Source organism: Elephas maximus, chromosome 6 (genome assembly GCF_024166365.1).
Source record: "Elephas maximus indicus isolate mEleMax1 chromosome 6, mEleMax1 primary haplotype, whole genome shotgun sequence".
In the NCBI taxonomy this organism is placed as follows: Eukaryota; Metazoa; Chordata; class Mammalia; order Proboscidea; family Elephantidae; genus Elephas; species Elephas maximus.
The window spans coordinates 126,515,087-126,531,527 of record NC_064824.1 but is presented as its reverse complement, the minus strand read 5'-3'; the positions used below and the strand labels follow the sequence as shown (position 1 = coordinate 126,531,527).

Here is a 16,441-nt window from a genome sequence, read left to right as displayed (position 1 = left end):
AAGCTCCCCCCAGACCACCTAGCCTCCTGCCTTAGGGGTCTAAGGAGGGTGACACCTACCAATCTGTAGAGGTACTTGCATTGGGGGCCTAAGGTACAGCTGCAGAGCCTACCCACCAAGGTGCTTTAGGAATAGAGACACACCTACCTCACTGGCACTTGGGGGAAGCCTGTCAGCATCCTGCCCCCCCGGAGTGTGAACCCCAGCTGCTGCTAGAATCTGGTGCACACAACTATCACCACTACGTCTCTAGGTGGATAGGTGACAGTCTGCACCACACATTTGATGACCCCAAATCAGATTCTACTCAAGAAGAGTAAATGGACTCTTAGGCTTATATATCTGGTAACAGCCCAAAACAGCTGGCAATAGGACATAAGTGATTCAAGGGCTACAACAATCAAGACAGCACAATCTAGTGGCTCAACTACGTATATTGAAAGAAAATAAAACAAGATAAGACTCAGTGAGCAAATATAGAATAAATCAGTACAATATCTTAGTGATGGCTCGGAGACAGCAGTCGATATCAAACCACATAAAGAAGAAGACCATGATTGCTTCTACAACTCCCCAAACTAAAGAATCAAAATCTTTCCCAAATGAAGATACAATCCTGGAATTGAGAGATGCAGAATATAAAAAACTAATTTACAGAATGCTTCAAGACATCAGGGAAGACCTCAGAAATGAAATAAGGCAATCTACAGAAAAAGCCAAGGAGCACAGTGATAAAACAGTTGAAGAACTCAAAAAGATTATTCAAGAACATAGTGGAAAAAATTAATAAGCTGCAAGAATCCACAGAGAGACAGCACTCAGAAATCCAAAAGATTAATGATAAAATTACAGAATTAGACAAAGCAATAGGAAGTCAGAGGAGCAGACTTGAGCAATTGGAATGCAGAGTGGGGGATCTGGAGGACCAGGGAATTGACATCAATATAGGTGAAAAAAAATCAGATAAAAGAATTTAAAAAAATGAAGAAACCCTAAGAATCATGTGGGACTCTATCAAGAAGAATAACTTGCGTGTGATTGGAGTCCCAGAACAGGGAAGGATAACAGAAAAGACAGAGAGAATAGTTGAAGATCTGTTGGCAGAAAACTTCCGTGACATCATGAAAGATGAAAGGATATCTATCCAAGATGCTCATCGAACCCCGTTTAAGATTGATCCAAAAAGAAAATCACCAAGACATATTATCATCAAACCTGCCAAAACCAAAGATAAAGAGAAAATTTTAAAAGCAGCCAGGGATAAAAGAAAAGTCTCCTACAAAGAAGAAACAATAAGTTCAGACTACTCAGCAGAAACCACGCAGTCAAGAAGGCAATGGGATGACATATATAGAGCACTGAAGGAGAAAAACTGCCAGCCAAGGATCATATATCCAGCAAAACTCTCTCTAAAATATGAAGGCAAAATTAAAACATTTACAGATAAACACAAGCTTAGAGAATTTGCAAAAACCAAAGCTACGAGAAATACTAAAGGATATTGTTGGGTCAGAAAACCAATAATATCAGATACCAGCACAACACAAGGTCACAGAACAGAACATCCTGATATCAACTCAAATAGAGAAATCACAAAAACAAATTAAGATTAATTTCAAAAAGAAAAAAACGCTCAAAACAGGGAATCATTGAAGTCAATAAGTAAAAGATCGCAATAATCAAAAACAGGGACTAAATACAGGTGGCATAGAACTGGCATATGGAGAGGGACACAAGGCGATATAGGACATACAAGTTCGGTTTTTACTTAGAAAAATAAGAGTAAATATTAAGGTAACCACAGAGGTATAACAACTGCATAACTCAAAATAAAAACCAAGAAAAACATAACAACTCAGCAAACATAAAGTCAAATGCTATGAAAATGAGGAACACACAATTTACAAAGAAAAACGTCTCAGCACAAAAAAGTAAGTGGAAAAATGAAATTGTCAACAACACACATAAAAGGCATCAAAATGGCAGCACTAAACACATACTTATCTATAATTATGCTGAATGTAAATGGACTAAATGGACCAATAAAGAGACAGAGACTATCAGACTGGATAAAGAAACACGATCCCTCTATATGCTGCCTACAAGAGACACACCTTAGACTTAGAGACACAAACAAACTAAAACTCAAAGGATGGAAAAAAATATATCAAGCAAACAACAAGCAAAAAAGAGCAGGAGTAGCAATATTAATTTCTGACAAAATAGTCTTTAAAATTAAATCCACCACAAAGGATAAAGAAGGATGCTGCATAATGATTACAGGGACAATTGACCAGGAAGATATAACCATATTAAATATTTATGCACCCAATGACAGGGCTGCAGGATACATAAAACAAACTTTAACAGAACTGAAAAGTCAGAGAGACACCACCACGGTTATAGTAGGAGGCTTCAACACACTACTTTTGGAGAAGGACAGGACATCCAGTAAGAAGCTCAATAGAGACACAGAAGACCTAATTGCTCAAATCAACCAACTTGACCTCATTGTTTTATATAGAACACTCCACCCAACTGCTGCAAAGTATACTTTTTTTTCTAGTGCACATGGAACATTCTCTAGAATAGACCACATATTAGGTCATAAAACAAACCTTTGCAGAATCCAAAACATCGAAATATTACAAAGCATCTTCTCAGACCACAAGGCCATAAAAGTGGAAATCAATAACAGAAAGAATAGGGAAAAGAAATCAAATACTTGGAAACTGAACAATACCCCCATGAAAAAAGACTGGGTTATAGAAGACATTAAGGAGGTAATAAAGAAATTCATAGAAGGCAATGAGAATGAAAATACTTTCTATCAAAATCTCTGGGACACAGCAAAAGCAGTGCTCAGAGGCCAATTTATATCGATAAATGCACACATACAAAAAGAAGAAAGAGCCAAAATCAGAGAACTGTCCCTACAACTTGAACAAATAGAAAGTGAGCAACAAAAGAATCCATCAGGCACCAGAAGAAAACAAATAATAAAAATTAGAGCTGAACTGAATGAATTAGAGAACAGAAGAACAATTGAAAGAATTAACAAAGCCAAAAGCTGGTTCTTTGAAAAAATTAACAAAATTGATAAATCATTGGCCAGACTGACTAAAGAAATACAGGAAAGGAAACAAATAACCTGAATAAGAAACGAGATGGGCCACATCACAACAGACCGAAATGAAATTAAAAAAATCATATCAGATAATTACGAAAAATTGTACTCTAACAAATTTGCAAACCTAGGAGTAATGGATGAATTCCTGGAAAAACACTACCTACCTAAACTAACACAAGCAGAAGTAGAACAACTAAATAGACCCATAACAAAAAAAAAAGATATTAAAACGGTAATCAAAAAACTCCCAACAAAAAAAAGCCCTGGCCCGGATGGCTTTACTGCAGAGTTGTACCAAACTTTCAGAGAAGAGTTAACACCACTACAACTAAAGGTATTTCAAAGCATAGAAAATGACGGAATACTACCTAACACATTCTACGAACCCACCATATCCCTGATACCAAAACCAAGTAAAGACATCACAAAAAAAAGAAAATTACAGACCTTTATCCCTCATGAACATAGATGCAAAAATCCTCAACAAAATTCTAGCCAATAGAATTCAACAACATATCAAAAAAATAATTCACCATGAGCAAGTGGGATTTGTACCAGGTATGCAAGGCTGGTATAATATTAGAAAAATCATTAATGTAATCCAGCATGTAAATAAAACAAAAGACAAAAACCACATGATCTTATCAATTGATGCAGAAAAGGCATTTGACAAAGTCCAACACCCATTTATGATAAAAACTCTCAGCAAAATAGGAATTGAAGGAAAATTCCTCAACATAATAAAGGGCATCTATTTTTTTTTTTTTTTATACAAGTCAACAGCCAACATCACTCTAAATGGAGAGAGCCTGAAAGCATTTCCCTTGAGAACGGGAACCAGACAAGGATGCCCTCCATCACCGCTCTTATTCAACATTGTGCTAGCGGTCCTAGCCAGAGCAATTAGGCTAGACAAAGAAATAAAGGGCATCTGGATTGGCAAGGAGGAAGTAAAATTATCTCTATTTGCAGATGACATGATCTTATACACAGAAAACCCTAAGGAATCCTCACGAAAACTACTGAAACTAATAGAAGAGTTTGGCAGAGTCTCAGGTTATAAGATAAACATACAAAAATCACTTGGATTCCTCTACATCAACAAAAACAACATCGAAGAGGAAATCACCAAATCAATACCATTCACAGTAGCCCCCAAGAAGATAAAATACTTAGGAATAAATCTTACCAAGGATGTAAAAGACCTATACAAAGAAAACTACAAAGTACTACTACAAGAAACTAAAAAGGACCTACTTAAGTGGAAAAACTTATGTTGCTCGTGGATGGGAAGACTTAACAGTAAAAACGGCTATTCTACCAAAAGCCATCTATAAATACAATGCACTTCCGATCCAAATTCCAATGACATTTTTTAATGTGATGGAGAAACAAATCACCAACTTCATATGCAAGGGAAAGAAGCCTCGGATAAGCAAAGCATTACTGAAAAAGAAGAAGAAAGTGGGAGGCTTCACTCTACCTGATTTTAGAACCTCTTATACAGCCACAGAAGTCAAAACAGCCTGGTACTGGTACAACAACAGACACATAGACCAATGGAACAGAATTGAGAACCCAGATATAAATCCATCCACATATGAGCAGCTGATATTTGACAAGGGACCAGTGTCAGTTAATTGGGGAGAAGATAGTCTTTTTAACAAATGGTGCTGGCATCACTGGATACCCATTTGCAAAAAAAATGAAACAGGACCCATACCTCACACTATGCACAAAAACCAACTCCAAGTGGATCAAAGACCTGAACATAAAGACTAAAACGATAAAGATCATGGAAGAAAAAATAGGGACAACGTTAGGGTCCCTAATGCAAGGCATAAACAGAATACAAAACGTTACTAAAAATGATGAGGAAAACCAGACAACTGGGAGCTCCTAAAAATCAAACACCTATGCTCATCTAAAGACTTCACCAAAAGAGTAAAAAGACCACCTACAGATGGGAATGAATTTTCAGCTATGACATCTCCGACCAGCACCTGATCTCTAAAATCTATATGATTCTGTTAAAACTCAACCACAAAAAGACAAACAACCCAATCAAGAAGTGGGCAAAGGATAGGAACACGCACTTCACTAAAGAAGATATTCAGGCAGCTAACAGATACATGAGAAAATGCTCTCGATCATTAGAGAAATGCAAATTAAAACTACGATGAGATTCCATCTCACTCCAACGAGGCTGGCATTAATCCAAAAAACACAAAATAATAAATGTTGGAGAGGCTGAGGAGAGATTGGAACTCTTATATACTCTGGTGGGAATGTAAAATGGTACAACCACTTTGGAAATCTATCTGGCATTTTCTTAAAAAGTTAGAAATAGAACTACCATACAACTCAGAAATCCCACTCCTCGGAATATACCCTAGAGAAATAAGAGCCTTCACACGAACAGATATATGCACACCCATGTTTATTGCAGCTCTGTTTACAATAGCAAAAAGCTGGAAGCAACCAAGGTGTCCACCAACAGATGAATGGTTAAATAAATTATGGTATATTCACACAATGGAATACTATGCATCGATAAAGAACAGTGACGAATCTGTGAAACATTTCATATCATGGAGGAACCTGGAAGGCATTATGCTGAGTGAAATTAGTCAGAGGCAAAAGGACAAATATTGTATAAGACCACTATTATAAGATCTTGAGAAATAGTATAAACTGAGAAGAACACATACTTTTGTGGTTACGAGGGGGGGAGGGAGGGAGGGTGGGAGAGGTTTATTTACTGATTAGTTAGTAAATAAGAACTACTTTAGGTGAAGGGAAGGACAATACTCAATACACGGAAGGTCAGCTCAACTGGACTGGATCAAAAGCAAAGAAGTTTCCGGGATAAACTGAATGCTTCAAAGGTCAGCGGAGCAAGGGTGGGGGTTTGGGGACTATGGCTTAAGGGGACTTCTAAGTTAATTGGCAAAATAATTCTATTATGAAAACATTCTGCATCCCACTTTGACATGTGGCATCTGGGGTCTTAAATGCTAACAAGCGGCCATCTAAGAGGCATCAATTGGTCTCAACCCACCTGGATCAAAGGAGAATGAAGAACACCAAGGTCACGTGATAACTATGAGCCCAAGAGACAGAAAGGGCCACATGAAACAGAGACTTACATCATCCTGAGACCAGAAGAACTAGATGGTGCTTGGCCACAACCAATGACTGCCCTGACAGGGAGCACAGCAGAGAACCCCTGAGGGAGCAGGAGATCAGTGGGATTTTTGTGGTACAATGCATTGATTTAAATGAGAGAATTTTGATAACAGTAGTGTTACATAAATGCTGGATGGAATTATTTTTGTAGACATATTTTTAAAACCTAACGTAGGGACCATAATTAATTTCTCCTTCCACAGAATAAATGTTCTGAAGAAATCTAGTATTAATTCATTTTGGATTACTTTCTACATTTGGCTTTTGATGTTGAAGTGAAATGGAACTTCACTTCTGTTTTTCTGTTTTCTTTCCCCTAGGTTATGTAAACGTCTTAAACTTTACTCAGCAATGGACAAAGCCTATTTTCTAGAACGTCTGATTTTTCCTGTTGAGCTCGCTGTTCAGCATAATAAGAATGAAAAGAACGATAAGGTAAAATAGTGAAGAAAGAAAGGGTGGAGAATATATAGAGAAAGAAAGAAAAGCTCACGGAGGTATTCACTAGTTGTCTAGGTGTCATAAATTTGTTGTAGAGAAAGACATACATGGTGTGGGCATATTTTTAGAAATTCAAACAATACATACAAGCTTCCATTCTGAGAATCAAACTACATGGTGATACATGTCAGGTATCAAATTATTAATATGCTACAACTTCCTTGTCTTATTCATCTTTTATTCTAAATACACTTGGAAACTCTTTAAAAAATGTAGTAATGGATACACCGTATGACAGAATACAACTATTTCAATAAACTATGTCAAGTCCAAAAATTTTTTTGTGTCATGTTCAAAAATTTTAGAAAGCTGTCCCATTATGTAGGGTTACTCTGAATCTGACCTATTTCATAGCAACAATTATAAGCAAATAGAAAAAAATGAAATTATGTCTTGTGTGGACTGAAGAAAAAGACATGGTGAATTTAAATACTTTGAATAATGCTCAGAAACAGGAAATTTAAAAGAACATTAGAATATGAACATTCTTTTGATCCACTGGATCATGGAATAAGACAGATTTTGAAAGGAGAAACTTGTGAACTTTGATATATCTAGAAAAAAAATCACAACTATTTTGGGAGATTGAGAAAGTTCTTTTAGGAATACCAGAGATTAAGGAACATGTACAAAGACTTGGGTACCTAACCAAGGCAGTCTCACCTCCCAGGTCATCCTGTTCTAATCCAGCCAGGGTACCTGCCAAAAAGAGTAAGGACAGACATCTGGTAGAACAAGGGAATAAACTGGTTCATGAGTTGCATTGATTTTTTTTATGAATTTTTATTTTGAACTAATTATGTACTCACAAGGAATTACAAGAAGTATACTGAGAAGTCTCATGTTCCCTTCATCCACCTTTATCGAATATTAGGATCTTACTTAAATGTAGTACATTATAAAAACCAATTGATATTGTTGCAATACAGTTAGCTAGACTACAGATCTTACTTGGATCTCAACAGATTTGTATAAAATTTTTTTGCTTTTTTTTTTTTTGAGCGGGATGGCACTTGATAATTATGAGTTGAGAATATTGTACACGTTTCCAAAGTCGAAATGGAAATGTCTCTCATATTTTCCTCCTTCTCCCACAGTTTCTCTATATCCTTCTAACACTGTTTCTTTCTTCCCTCCTTGCTTCCATCCTCTCACACTGAGTACCAATTTAGTGCCAGCACTGTACTGTGTGGCTGGAAAGATTGGCAAAGACAGACAGCTGTGGCCATGCCTGCCTTCACTATTATCCTTCCCTTATTCTCCTTCAGATTCTTAGTGGTTTCTGATCTGTCTTCCTGCATTCTGTCTGTCCCCCAACCCAGTTCTTTGTATATCAAACTCTAGGTTAATCTCCCTAAAATACACCTCTTATCTCACTGCCTCTCTTGCTAAAGAACCCTTAAGAAACTCTTTTTCATGAACAAGATGAACTACTACAAAAAGTGTTAATCTGCTGTTATAAGAAGTCCCATTCTTCCAAAGTTCATGACTTATGTTCTAGCCAAATTCTACAATTTGCTGTTCTTGTATTCACATGAACATTTCCCCTAGTGTTATTCTGGTCTTCTAGAATGCCCCCCATTCTTGTTCCCATCAAAATACATTAAGTGCATTTCAAAAGGCACCCCCCATGAAATCTCTCATGATTACTTCAAGCTGATGCAACTTTTTTTAACCACTGCTCCCCAATCCCCACATTTTATGTGTGATTCTGTTGTATGCATATTTTTTTCCACCTCATTTGGTGCTCTATGGAGACATTCCTCCTACTACATCACACCCTTCTTTAGAACAGAGACTCTGCCTGGTTCCCATTCAGTTCTTCTTTTTCATCCGGAGAAGGAACATTGGTTTGGGTCAAGATTAATCTCCATGCCCCTCCTCCACAGTTTCTTTTTCTTGTTATCTATGTGACTCATAGCAAAATATCACATGATGTGGGTATTACTAGCTCCAAAGCACTTGGACCTAATGCATCGACTTCGTGGGATATTTTAGCAGTTTCCTTATACTACCTCAACAAAGTATCACAAAGTGGATGGCTATAAACCACATAAACTTAGTTTCTCACTCTTCTGTAGGCTAGAAGCTGGAATTCAAGGTGCCAGCTGGGCCATGTACTCTCTGAAGGCTCTAGGCGAGATCCTTTTTAATTTCTCTCAGCTTCTGGTAACCTTTGGCATTCCTTGGATTTCAGCCTCGTCATACCGCCATCATTACATGCCTCTTTTCCCTTCATTATTACATGTCTGTCTGTCTGTGCCTATTCCCCTCTTTTATAAGACACCACTCATATTGCATTAAGACTCACCTACTTAGGTAGGACATCATGTTAACTTTTCTGATAACATCTTCTAAGACCCTATTTCTAAACAAGATCACATTTACAGAAATTATGGTTTAGGACTGCAACCTGATGTTCGGAGGGACAAAATTCAACCCACAATAGGGATTCAATAATAGTATATGTGGAATGCCTAGCAAAGGAAATATTTGTAAAATTAAACCTTAAAGTCTTGGTAGAAAATCATCTTTGTAAGAAAGGAAAAATAGAAATGGTAATTATGGCTGACTTTGAATAATTAGTTTTTTTGTTTTTTTTGGTTTAGTGATTACTTTAAGAAACCTAAGATCATTTGGGTTCAGAATCCACTGAAAGCTGAAGTCATTGTTAGAAACAGCTGCACCTAAATCTTGGCAACACATGTTGGGAATAACAAAGTCAGGCTGGGGAGCAGAAACTCCCACTGTCTTTTCTCCCCCCGCCAAAATTACTAAGGGCCTGAAAAAATAGAACCATCCACACCCTACTTTCTTGTACCCATCCTCCTCTACACCTGGATATTATAGTTACACAGAAGAGATGAAGGTCAAACTTTCTTCCCTATTCTATTTGGAAATAGTTTTTGGAGAAAATTCTTGATTGTTTCTAAAGGATCATTCTTGGAAAGACTTGGCTGGTGATTTGTGATTTGTATATCTGTTTTTTAATTTGAATTTCATGCAGGATTTTTTTATTACTTAATAATTAGTACTTATTTAGTAATTTACTCTATATGCATTTTTTAAATCTCTGTAATGGTATGCTATGCCCATTTTTCACCAGAATTAAAATAATACTTCAGGTACAGATAATTCTCTGTGACAATGCGTAAGTGTTAATTTCTTTCTACTCAAAACAATGAAGAATTTCCTGACTTTGTAACTGTCATGCTTGGTCTCCAATTTGGTTGTCAGGATCTCTCAGCAAAGATAACAAACCTTCCAGGACTTAGAACCCAGATATTATATCTCTAGCCTCCAATGGTCTGGAAAACAGTTTAGAGATTATTTTTGAGGCTGATAGTTGTTTTGTCAGGCCAAGATCATGCAATTTGATCTTTTGCAAATGTAAGAGACTTGTACCAAAATATGTTTCCCTAGAAATGAACCTCCAAGGGCCATGACCTATTCTATATTGTTAATGAATAACCATAATAATGAGATAATGATATTAATAACAACTTCTACAGGCCAAGGGCTTATTCTTTCCCAGACTTTGTGCTAAATATTTTATATTTTTTTCTAACAAAAATTCTTACAGTATCTCTATGTTAGTCCTATATTACAAATGAGGAGCTCAGGCTTGAAATCACTGGCCCAAACACCAGTCTACTAAGGGGCTGTATCAGGATTTCAGTGTGAGTTTCTGTGAATAATACCTATATGTTGACTACTGTAATAATATATACATTTTCTTAGCTTCTTTTTTAAAAGATTACAAATTAAGTTAACAATTTAACCTCACTGGCTTTTTTTTTTCCCTCTCTCTCTCCCTCTGTCATGGTTAATATCAGATTTAATCATCACAACTATGATGCAGCACTCTATAGGACAGGTGCATGCACTTTATCTCATTTACTCTAAGATACTCTCGTAGGTGGGCAATGTTATATGCACCTTTAAAGATATGGACCCCAATTCTCAGAGAGGCCAAGTGTCTGGTCTACAGTCACATAGACAAAATAAGGCAGAGCCAAGATGTAAGACTGTTCTGCAGCTGATGGCAGGATAGTGTCTTCCTGAAAGAACCCTTAAGGAAGCTAACATGCTCATTAAAATTCAAACTTTTACCTTCACAGGGTGGGTTCTTTCCCTCAGTACCTGTTGGCTTGGTGATTTCAATGAATGACACCCAATAATTTCTTGAGGTCTGCTTTGGAGTTAAGAAGTGACTGCAAAGGGCTTGATCAAGGATAGATTTTACTCTTAACGTTTTATTTTTTTTTTTACATTTCCCAGATTATTATTGTTTGTAAGAGACTTTATTGTACCTTTTGCTTCATGGCTGAAATATCAAAATATACTTAGGAATATGTGGATTGCCAACTACACATTTAAAACCCTCAGCAGAGAGTTTTCTTATGCAAAAATCTACCTTTTTTCTGTTAATACGTTAAAATTGGATTTGGAAAAATTTTATATGCTGTAAGGGAAGGTGAGGGGATTGAAATTAATGCAGTTTTTGTTCTGCTGAAATAACATACAACTCTAGTAAGAAAATTCACATTTATATTTGACCGTTGAAAAGCCTAGTAGAAGAGAGGAATATGTATTAATCCCTTGCTATCTAACGTGAAGCCATGAACACAGATGATGCCCAGCAAATTATGGATTTTTCAAGGCTTTTTCCCTCATTCAAGCAAACACTGCGACTCTGTTCCTTCTTTTAACAGGGCTTTAGCTATGCCAAATGAAACCAAATCCTGTGAAATGTCACTATATAGACCGCACGGTGAGAGCAGTTTTTTCTTTCAATATCAGCATCCAAGGGGGTTCACCTGTACTAGAATTTCTAAAATTAAGATGAAGACCAATTTGCAGCACAGTTACCTGAAAGGCATGTTAAAAATGCAGATGCCTTGGTCTCACTGCCAAACCTCTAGAGTGGGAACCACGCTTCAGTTCCTCAGGTGATTCTTATGGAATTTAAGTGGAATTTAAGACTCTATCTTCTAAACTAACTGTTCATGTCCATCCTTTTAAAAAAGACATGGATTGGACTAGACAATGGGTTGGAGAGGGATGCTGGTGAGGAGTGAGCTTCTTAGATCAGGTGGACACTTGAGACTATGTTGGCATCTCCTGCCTGGAGGGGAGATGAGAGGGTGGAGGGGCTAGAAGCTGGTGAAAAGGACACGAAAAAAGAGAGTGGAAGGAGATAGAAGGCTGTCTCATTAGGGGGAGAGTAATTGGGAGTGTGTAGCAAGGTGTATATGGGTTTTTATGTGAGAGACTGACTTGATTTGTAAACTTTCACTTAAAGCACAATAAAAATTATTCAAAAAAAAAAAAGACAAAAAGTCAAACCCATTGGCGTTGAATCAGTTGTGACTCATAGCGACCCTATAGGACAGAGTAGAACGCTTGGCAGCAGAGCTCTTAACCACTGCACCACCAGGGATCTCCTTGCCCTTCCCCATAATCCCACAATAGGGAAGTCCTATTAAACATGAGAAAAATGAGTTAAAAAAGGATAAATATGTTTCTTTTCTCACACTCATTTTCTCTAGCAACCCTTTCTGTGTTGGTATCCAGCTTCAGATTTTCTGTGCAAATGTAGGGTTTAATCAACTAGTTGCTGTCATGTTGATCTAACTCATAGCATCTCCATGTGTGTCACAGTAGGATTGTGCCCACAGAATTTCCATTAGATGATTGTTTGGAAGTACATTGCTAAACCCTTCTTCTGAGATGCCTCTGGGTAGACTTGAATCTCCAGCCTTTTAATTAGCGGTAGAGCTTGTTAACCATTTGCACTACCTAGGAACTCCAAGTGTGGCATTAGGGATTCCTAAATCCACAGACAATTCACTAAGTGTAAATCAAGGAGTATATGATTCTGCCAACAGATTTGACCTTCATCAACATTAAAACTTTCATGGTTCTTAATAGGTAGCATATTTGAAATAAAAATGTTACTGATCTTTTAAATACTTTTCTACACAGACCTGTAACCCTCTGAAAAAGACAATCAACAAACATGTAAGAGTTCAATACCTGATCATATTCTACGATTAATAGATATTATCATTTTTTTTTTTTGGATTGTCTCGACTCAAAAAATATGTGTGTATATATACATGGTGTTTATTGAACAACGTGATAATCATAGTACCATTGAGCTGTATGTGTAAAAAAAAAAATGTATGTGTAGATGGTAGAAATGGCAAATGTTCTACTTCGTATACCATTAGCACAATTAAAAAAAGTGGAAGAAGAAATATAATAATTGTAATGAAAATAATGCTGCTTCTTATTGAAAGACCTGTGTTCCAGGCATTATCTTAAGACTGTTTTCATTTAATCTTCACAGGAAACATATGAGTTATTCTGATTAGCTTATTCTTATTGTCCACATGCATCACATGAGCAAACTAAGGTTCAGGAAGTTAAGTAGCTAAGTCAGTGTCACACATCCAGTTTTACTGACTACCTCTTAAACATTGCACATCCTTGCCACAACTTCTTCAGACATGTTGCTCCCCTTTCCCACAATGCACTCTAATTTTTTTAATTTTGGTTTTTATTGTATACATATAAAAACCTAACTTTTGCATCTCAACATTTTTCACATGTACATTTCAGTAAAAAAACAATAACATAAATATGTTGTGTAACCATCACCAATATCCATTGCCAAATTTTCCATCCCCTTAATCAAGAACTCTGTATTACCTAAAAAATGATTCTCCCCTTTCTCTTTCCCTCTTTGCCCTGTGACCACTATTAAACACTAATCTCTATACCTTTGTCTATTATAGATACTTCATATTAATTAAATCATACAAATGCACTCTACTTCTATTTATTTAAACCTTACACCATCTTCCAGGTCCACCTCAACTCCTACCTCCTCAAGAAGCTTTTCTCATGATTCTACTCCTCTCAAAATTCTCTCACAATTCCCAGAGTCTCTAATTACTGTTTTCATATTTTATGTACCTTTTCTTCAACTAGATCCTTAGTCCTAGTACACCTGGTACACTTTTTATACCTCCCACATGTTCTCGAATTGCTCTGGTAAGTTACTGCATGCTTAATCAAAGCTTACTTATTGGTTAACTCTTCCAAACCAAATATTGACACGAATACCAAAAGTCTTAAGGCAAGTGCTTTTATGAGCTATGTGTCTTGCACGAGGGAGGTTGACTCGCTTCTAATAGACTCTGCAACCCATACAAATGAGCTGATAGTTTTCAGGAGTTGATCTTCCGGCCAAGTCACCAAAGATTATTTGTAACTTGTTTGAATTGTAAGCAATCACTTAAAGCATTGAGAATAATTTTGGTGTGAGTTTGATTTTTCCTGTTGAGACCACAGTTCAGCATAATAAGAATAAAAAGGATAATAAGGTAAAAAAAAAAAAAAAGAAGAAAGAAAGGGGGAAGAATATATAGAGAAAGAAAGAAAAGCCCCAGTAAGTATTCACTAGTTGTCTAGGTGTCAAAAATTAGTTGTAAAGAAAGACACACATGGTGTGGGTGTATTTTTAGGAATTCAAGCAATACATACAACCTTCCATTCTGAGAATCAAACTAAATGATGATATGTCAGCTATCTAATTATTAATATGCTACAACTTCCTCATCTTACTCATCCTTTACTCTAAATACACTTGGAAACTCTTCAAAAATGGAATAATGGATACACTATAGGACAGAATACAACTATTTCAATAACCCATTTCATGTCCAAAATTTTAGAAAGCTTTCCCATTAAGTAGGAGTACTCTGAGTCTGACCTATTCCATAGTAACAAGTATAAGGAAATGGAAAAAAATGAAATTTTGTCTTGTGTGGGCTGAAGAAAAAGACATGGTGAATTTTAACACTTTGAATAACTCTCAAAAGCAGGAAGTTAAAAAAAAATTGAATATGAAGATGTTAACGTTTCTAACACTTTTGATCCACTGCATCATGGAATAAGACAGATTTTAAAATGGAAAACTTGTGAACTTCGATATAGCTAGAAAAAATCACAGCCTTTTTGGGAGATTAGGGATTATTTTTTTTCTTTTTTAAAGGGATGCCAGAGATTAAGTAACATGTCCAGAGACTGGGTTACCTAACCAAGGTAGCCTCACTCCCCAGGTCACCCTGTTCTAACCCAGACATGTTAATTGCCAAAAAGAGTAAGTAAGGACAGACATCTGGTAGAAAAAGGGAATTAACTGTTTCATGACTTGAATTGATTTTTTTTTATTTTGAACTAATTATGGGCCCACAAGGAATTACAAAAAAAAGTATACTGAGAAGTCTCATGTTCCTTTCATCCACCTTTATCCAATATTAGCATCTTACGTAAATACAGTATATTATAAAAACCAATTGATTTTGGTGCAATACGGTTAGCTAGGCCAAGTCACCAAGGACCATTTGTAACTTACTTGAATTGAAAGCAATCACTTAAAGCATTGAAAATAATAATGGAGCTCAATTCCATTTGGAGCTGAAAGCCATCCCATGTATATTGTCTTAAGGATAATCAGAATCTTGATTTTTGCAGGGAGAACAGCTTTCATTCAGCATGGATGAACTCTGTGATGCAATGGCTAACACCTCACTGGGTTCACCGTACCACAGATATGTTAGAATTATACTTTTAACGTACAAGGATAAATATTCGCCTTGCTTTGCTGCACATTACAGAACGAAACTGAAAATCCTCTTGGACACTTCCATCGACCACCACGATCCTAACATAGGTAAAGCATTATCTGGTGAAAATGAAAAGTGACAAAATAACCAGAGCTAAGGGGTTTCCTCAAGGATGGGAACAGAGAGTGAATGAGTCAAAGAGCTGGATATACACAGATTAAACCACTTTAGTAAAAGATTCAGAAATTCCAAATGCTTAGGATTGCAAGAAACAGAACACAGAAAGTTGACCGGTAGTATTTTTTAACACTAATCTAGCATCACCGTTGCCAACGAAATACTTCACTCCACTTCAGATTCTATATAGAGTAGTTCTCCAAATGTGGTTGCACTCTGAAATGACCTAATCTGTTGCCGTCCAGTCAATTTCCATTCATGACAGCCCCATGTGTTACAGAAAAGAAATGTACCACAGGTTTTCTTCACAGTAACTTTTATAGGACAAGATCACGAGGGCTTTCTTGTGTGGCACTGCTGGGTGGGTTCAAATTGTCAACCTTTAAGTTAGTATTCAAGTAAAAATCATTTGCACCACCCAGTGGCCCTCTCTCTATCATTAGCCTGTTTGACATCCAATGTAACTACAACTTCAGGCTATTTGTAGCATGAATAGTTCTTAACATGTTTAACTAAATTGATCAAAGACATGTGAATCCTTGACATAGCTGCTAGACTTTAAATGAACTGAACATCTCAGTTATTATCCACAAATTGATGAATTGATCCATATCATCCCACCAATCTTGGTGACCTCTGGGGGAGAAGTTGTAGTCATAGCGTGACTGAAGAGGTGGAGATGGTGAGGCACGGGGGCATTGAGTGTGCATCCTTCCATCAAGAAACTTCATAGAGAAGAGCCTGTGACATCCTGAAGGGGAGTTAACTGGAGGCAGATGCAGATAGAATGGAGCATGTTCCAGTA

The 16,441-nt window shown here is 36.7% G+C and overlaps 1 protein-coding gene across 1 annotated transcript in view; it reads left to right on the top strand.

Moving 5' to 3' along the window:
- Positions 1–16,441, top strand: part of LOC126078362 (putative serine protease K12H4.7) — a 71,877-nt gene that overhangs the window by 44,938 nt on the left and 10,498 nt on the right. The window contains exons 5-7 of the mRNA XM_049888848.1: positions 6,640–6,754; positions 13,820–13,882; positions 15,368–15,566. Of these exons, the coding sequence (XP_049744805.1) occupies positions 6,640–6,754; positions 13,820–13,882; positions 15,368–15,566 (377 nt within the window). The remainder of the gene's footprint in view (positions 1–6,639; positions 6,755–13,819; positions 13,883–15,367; positions 15,567–16,441) is intronic.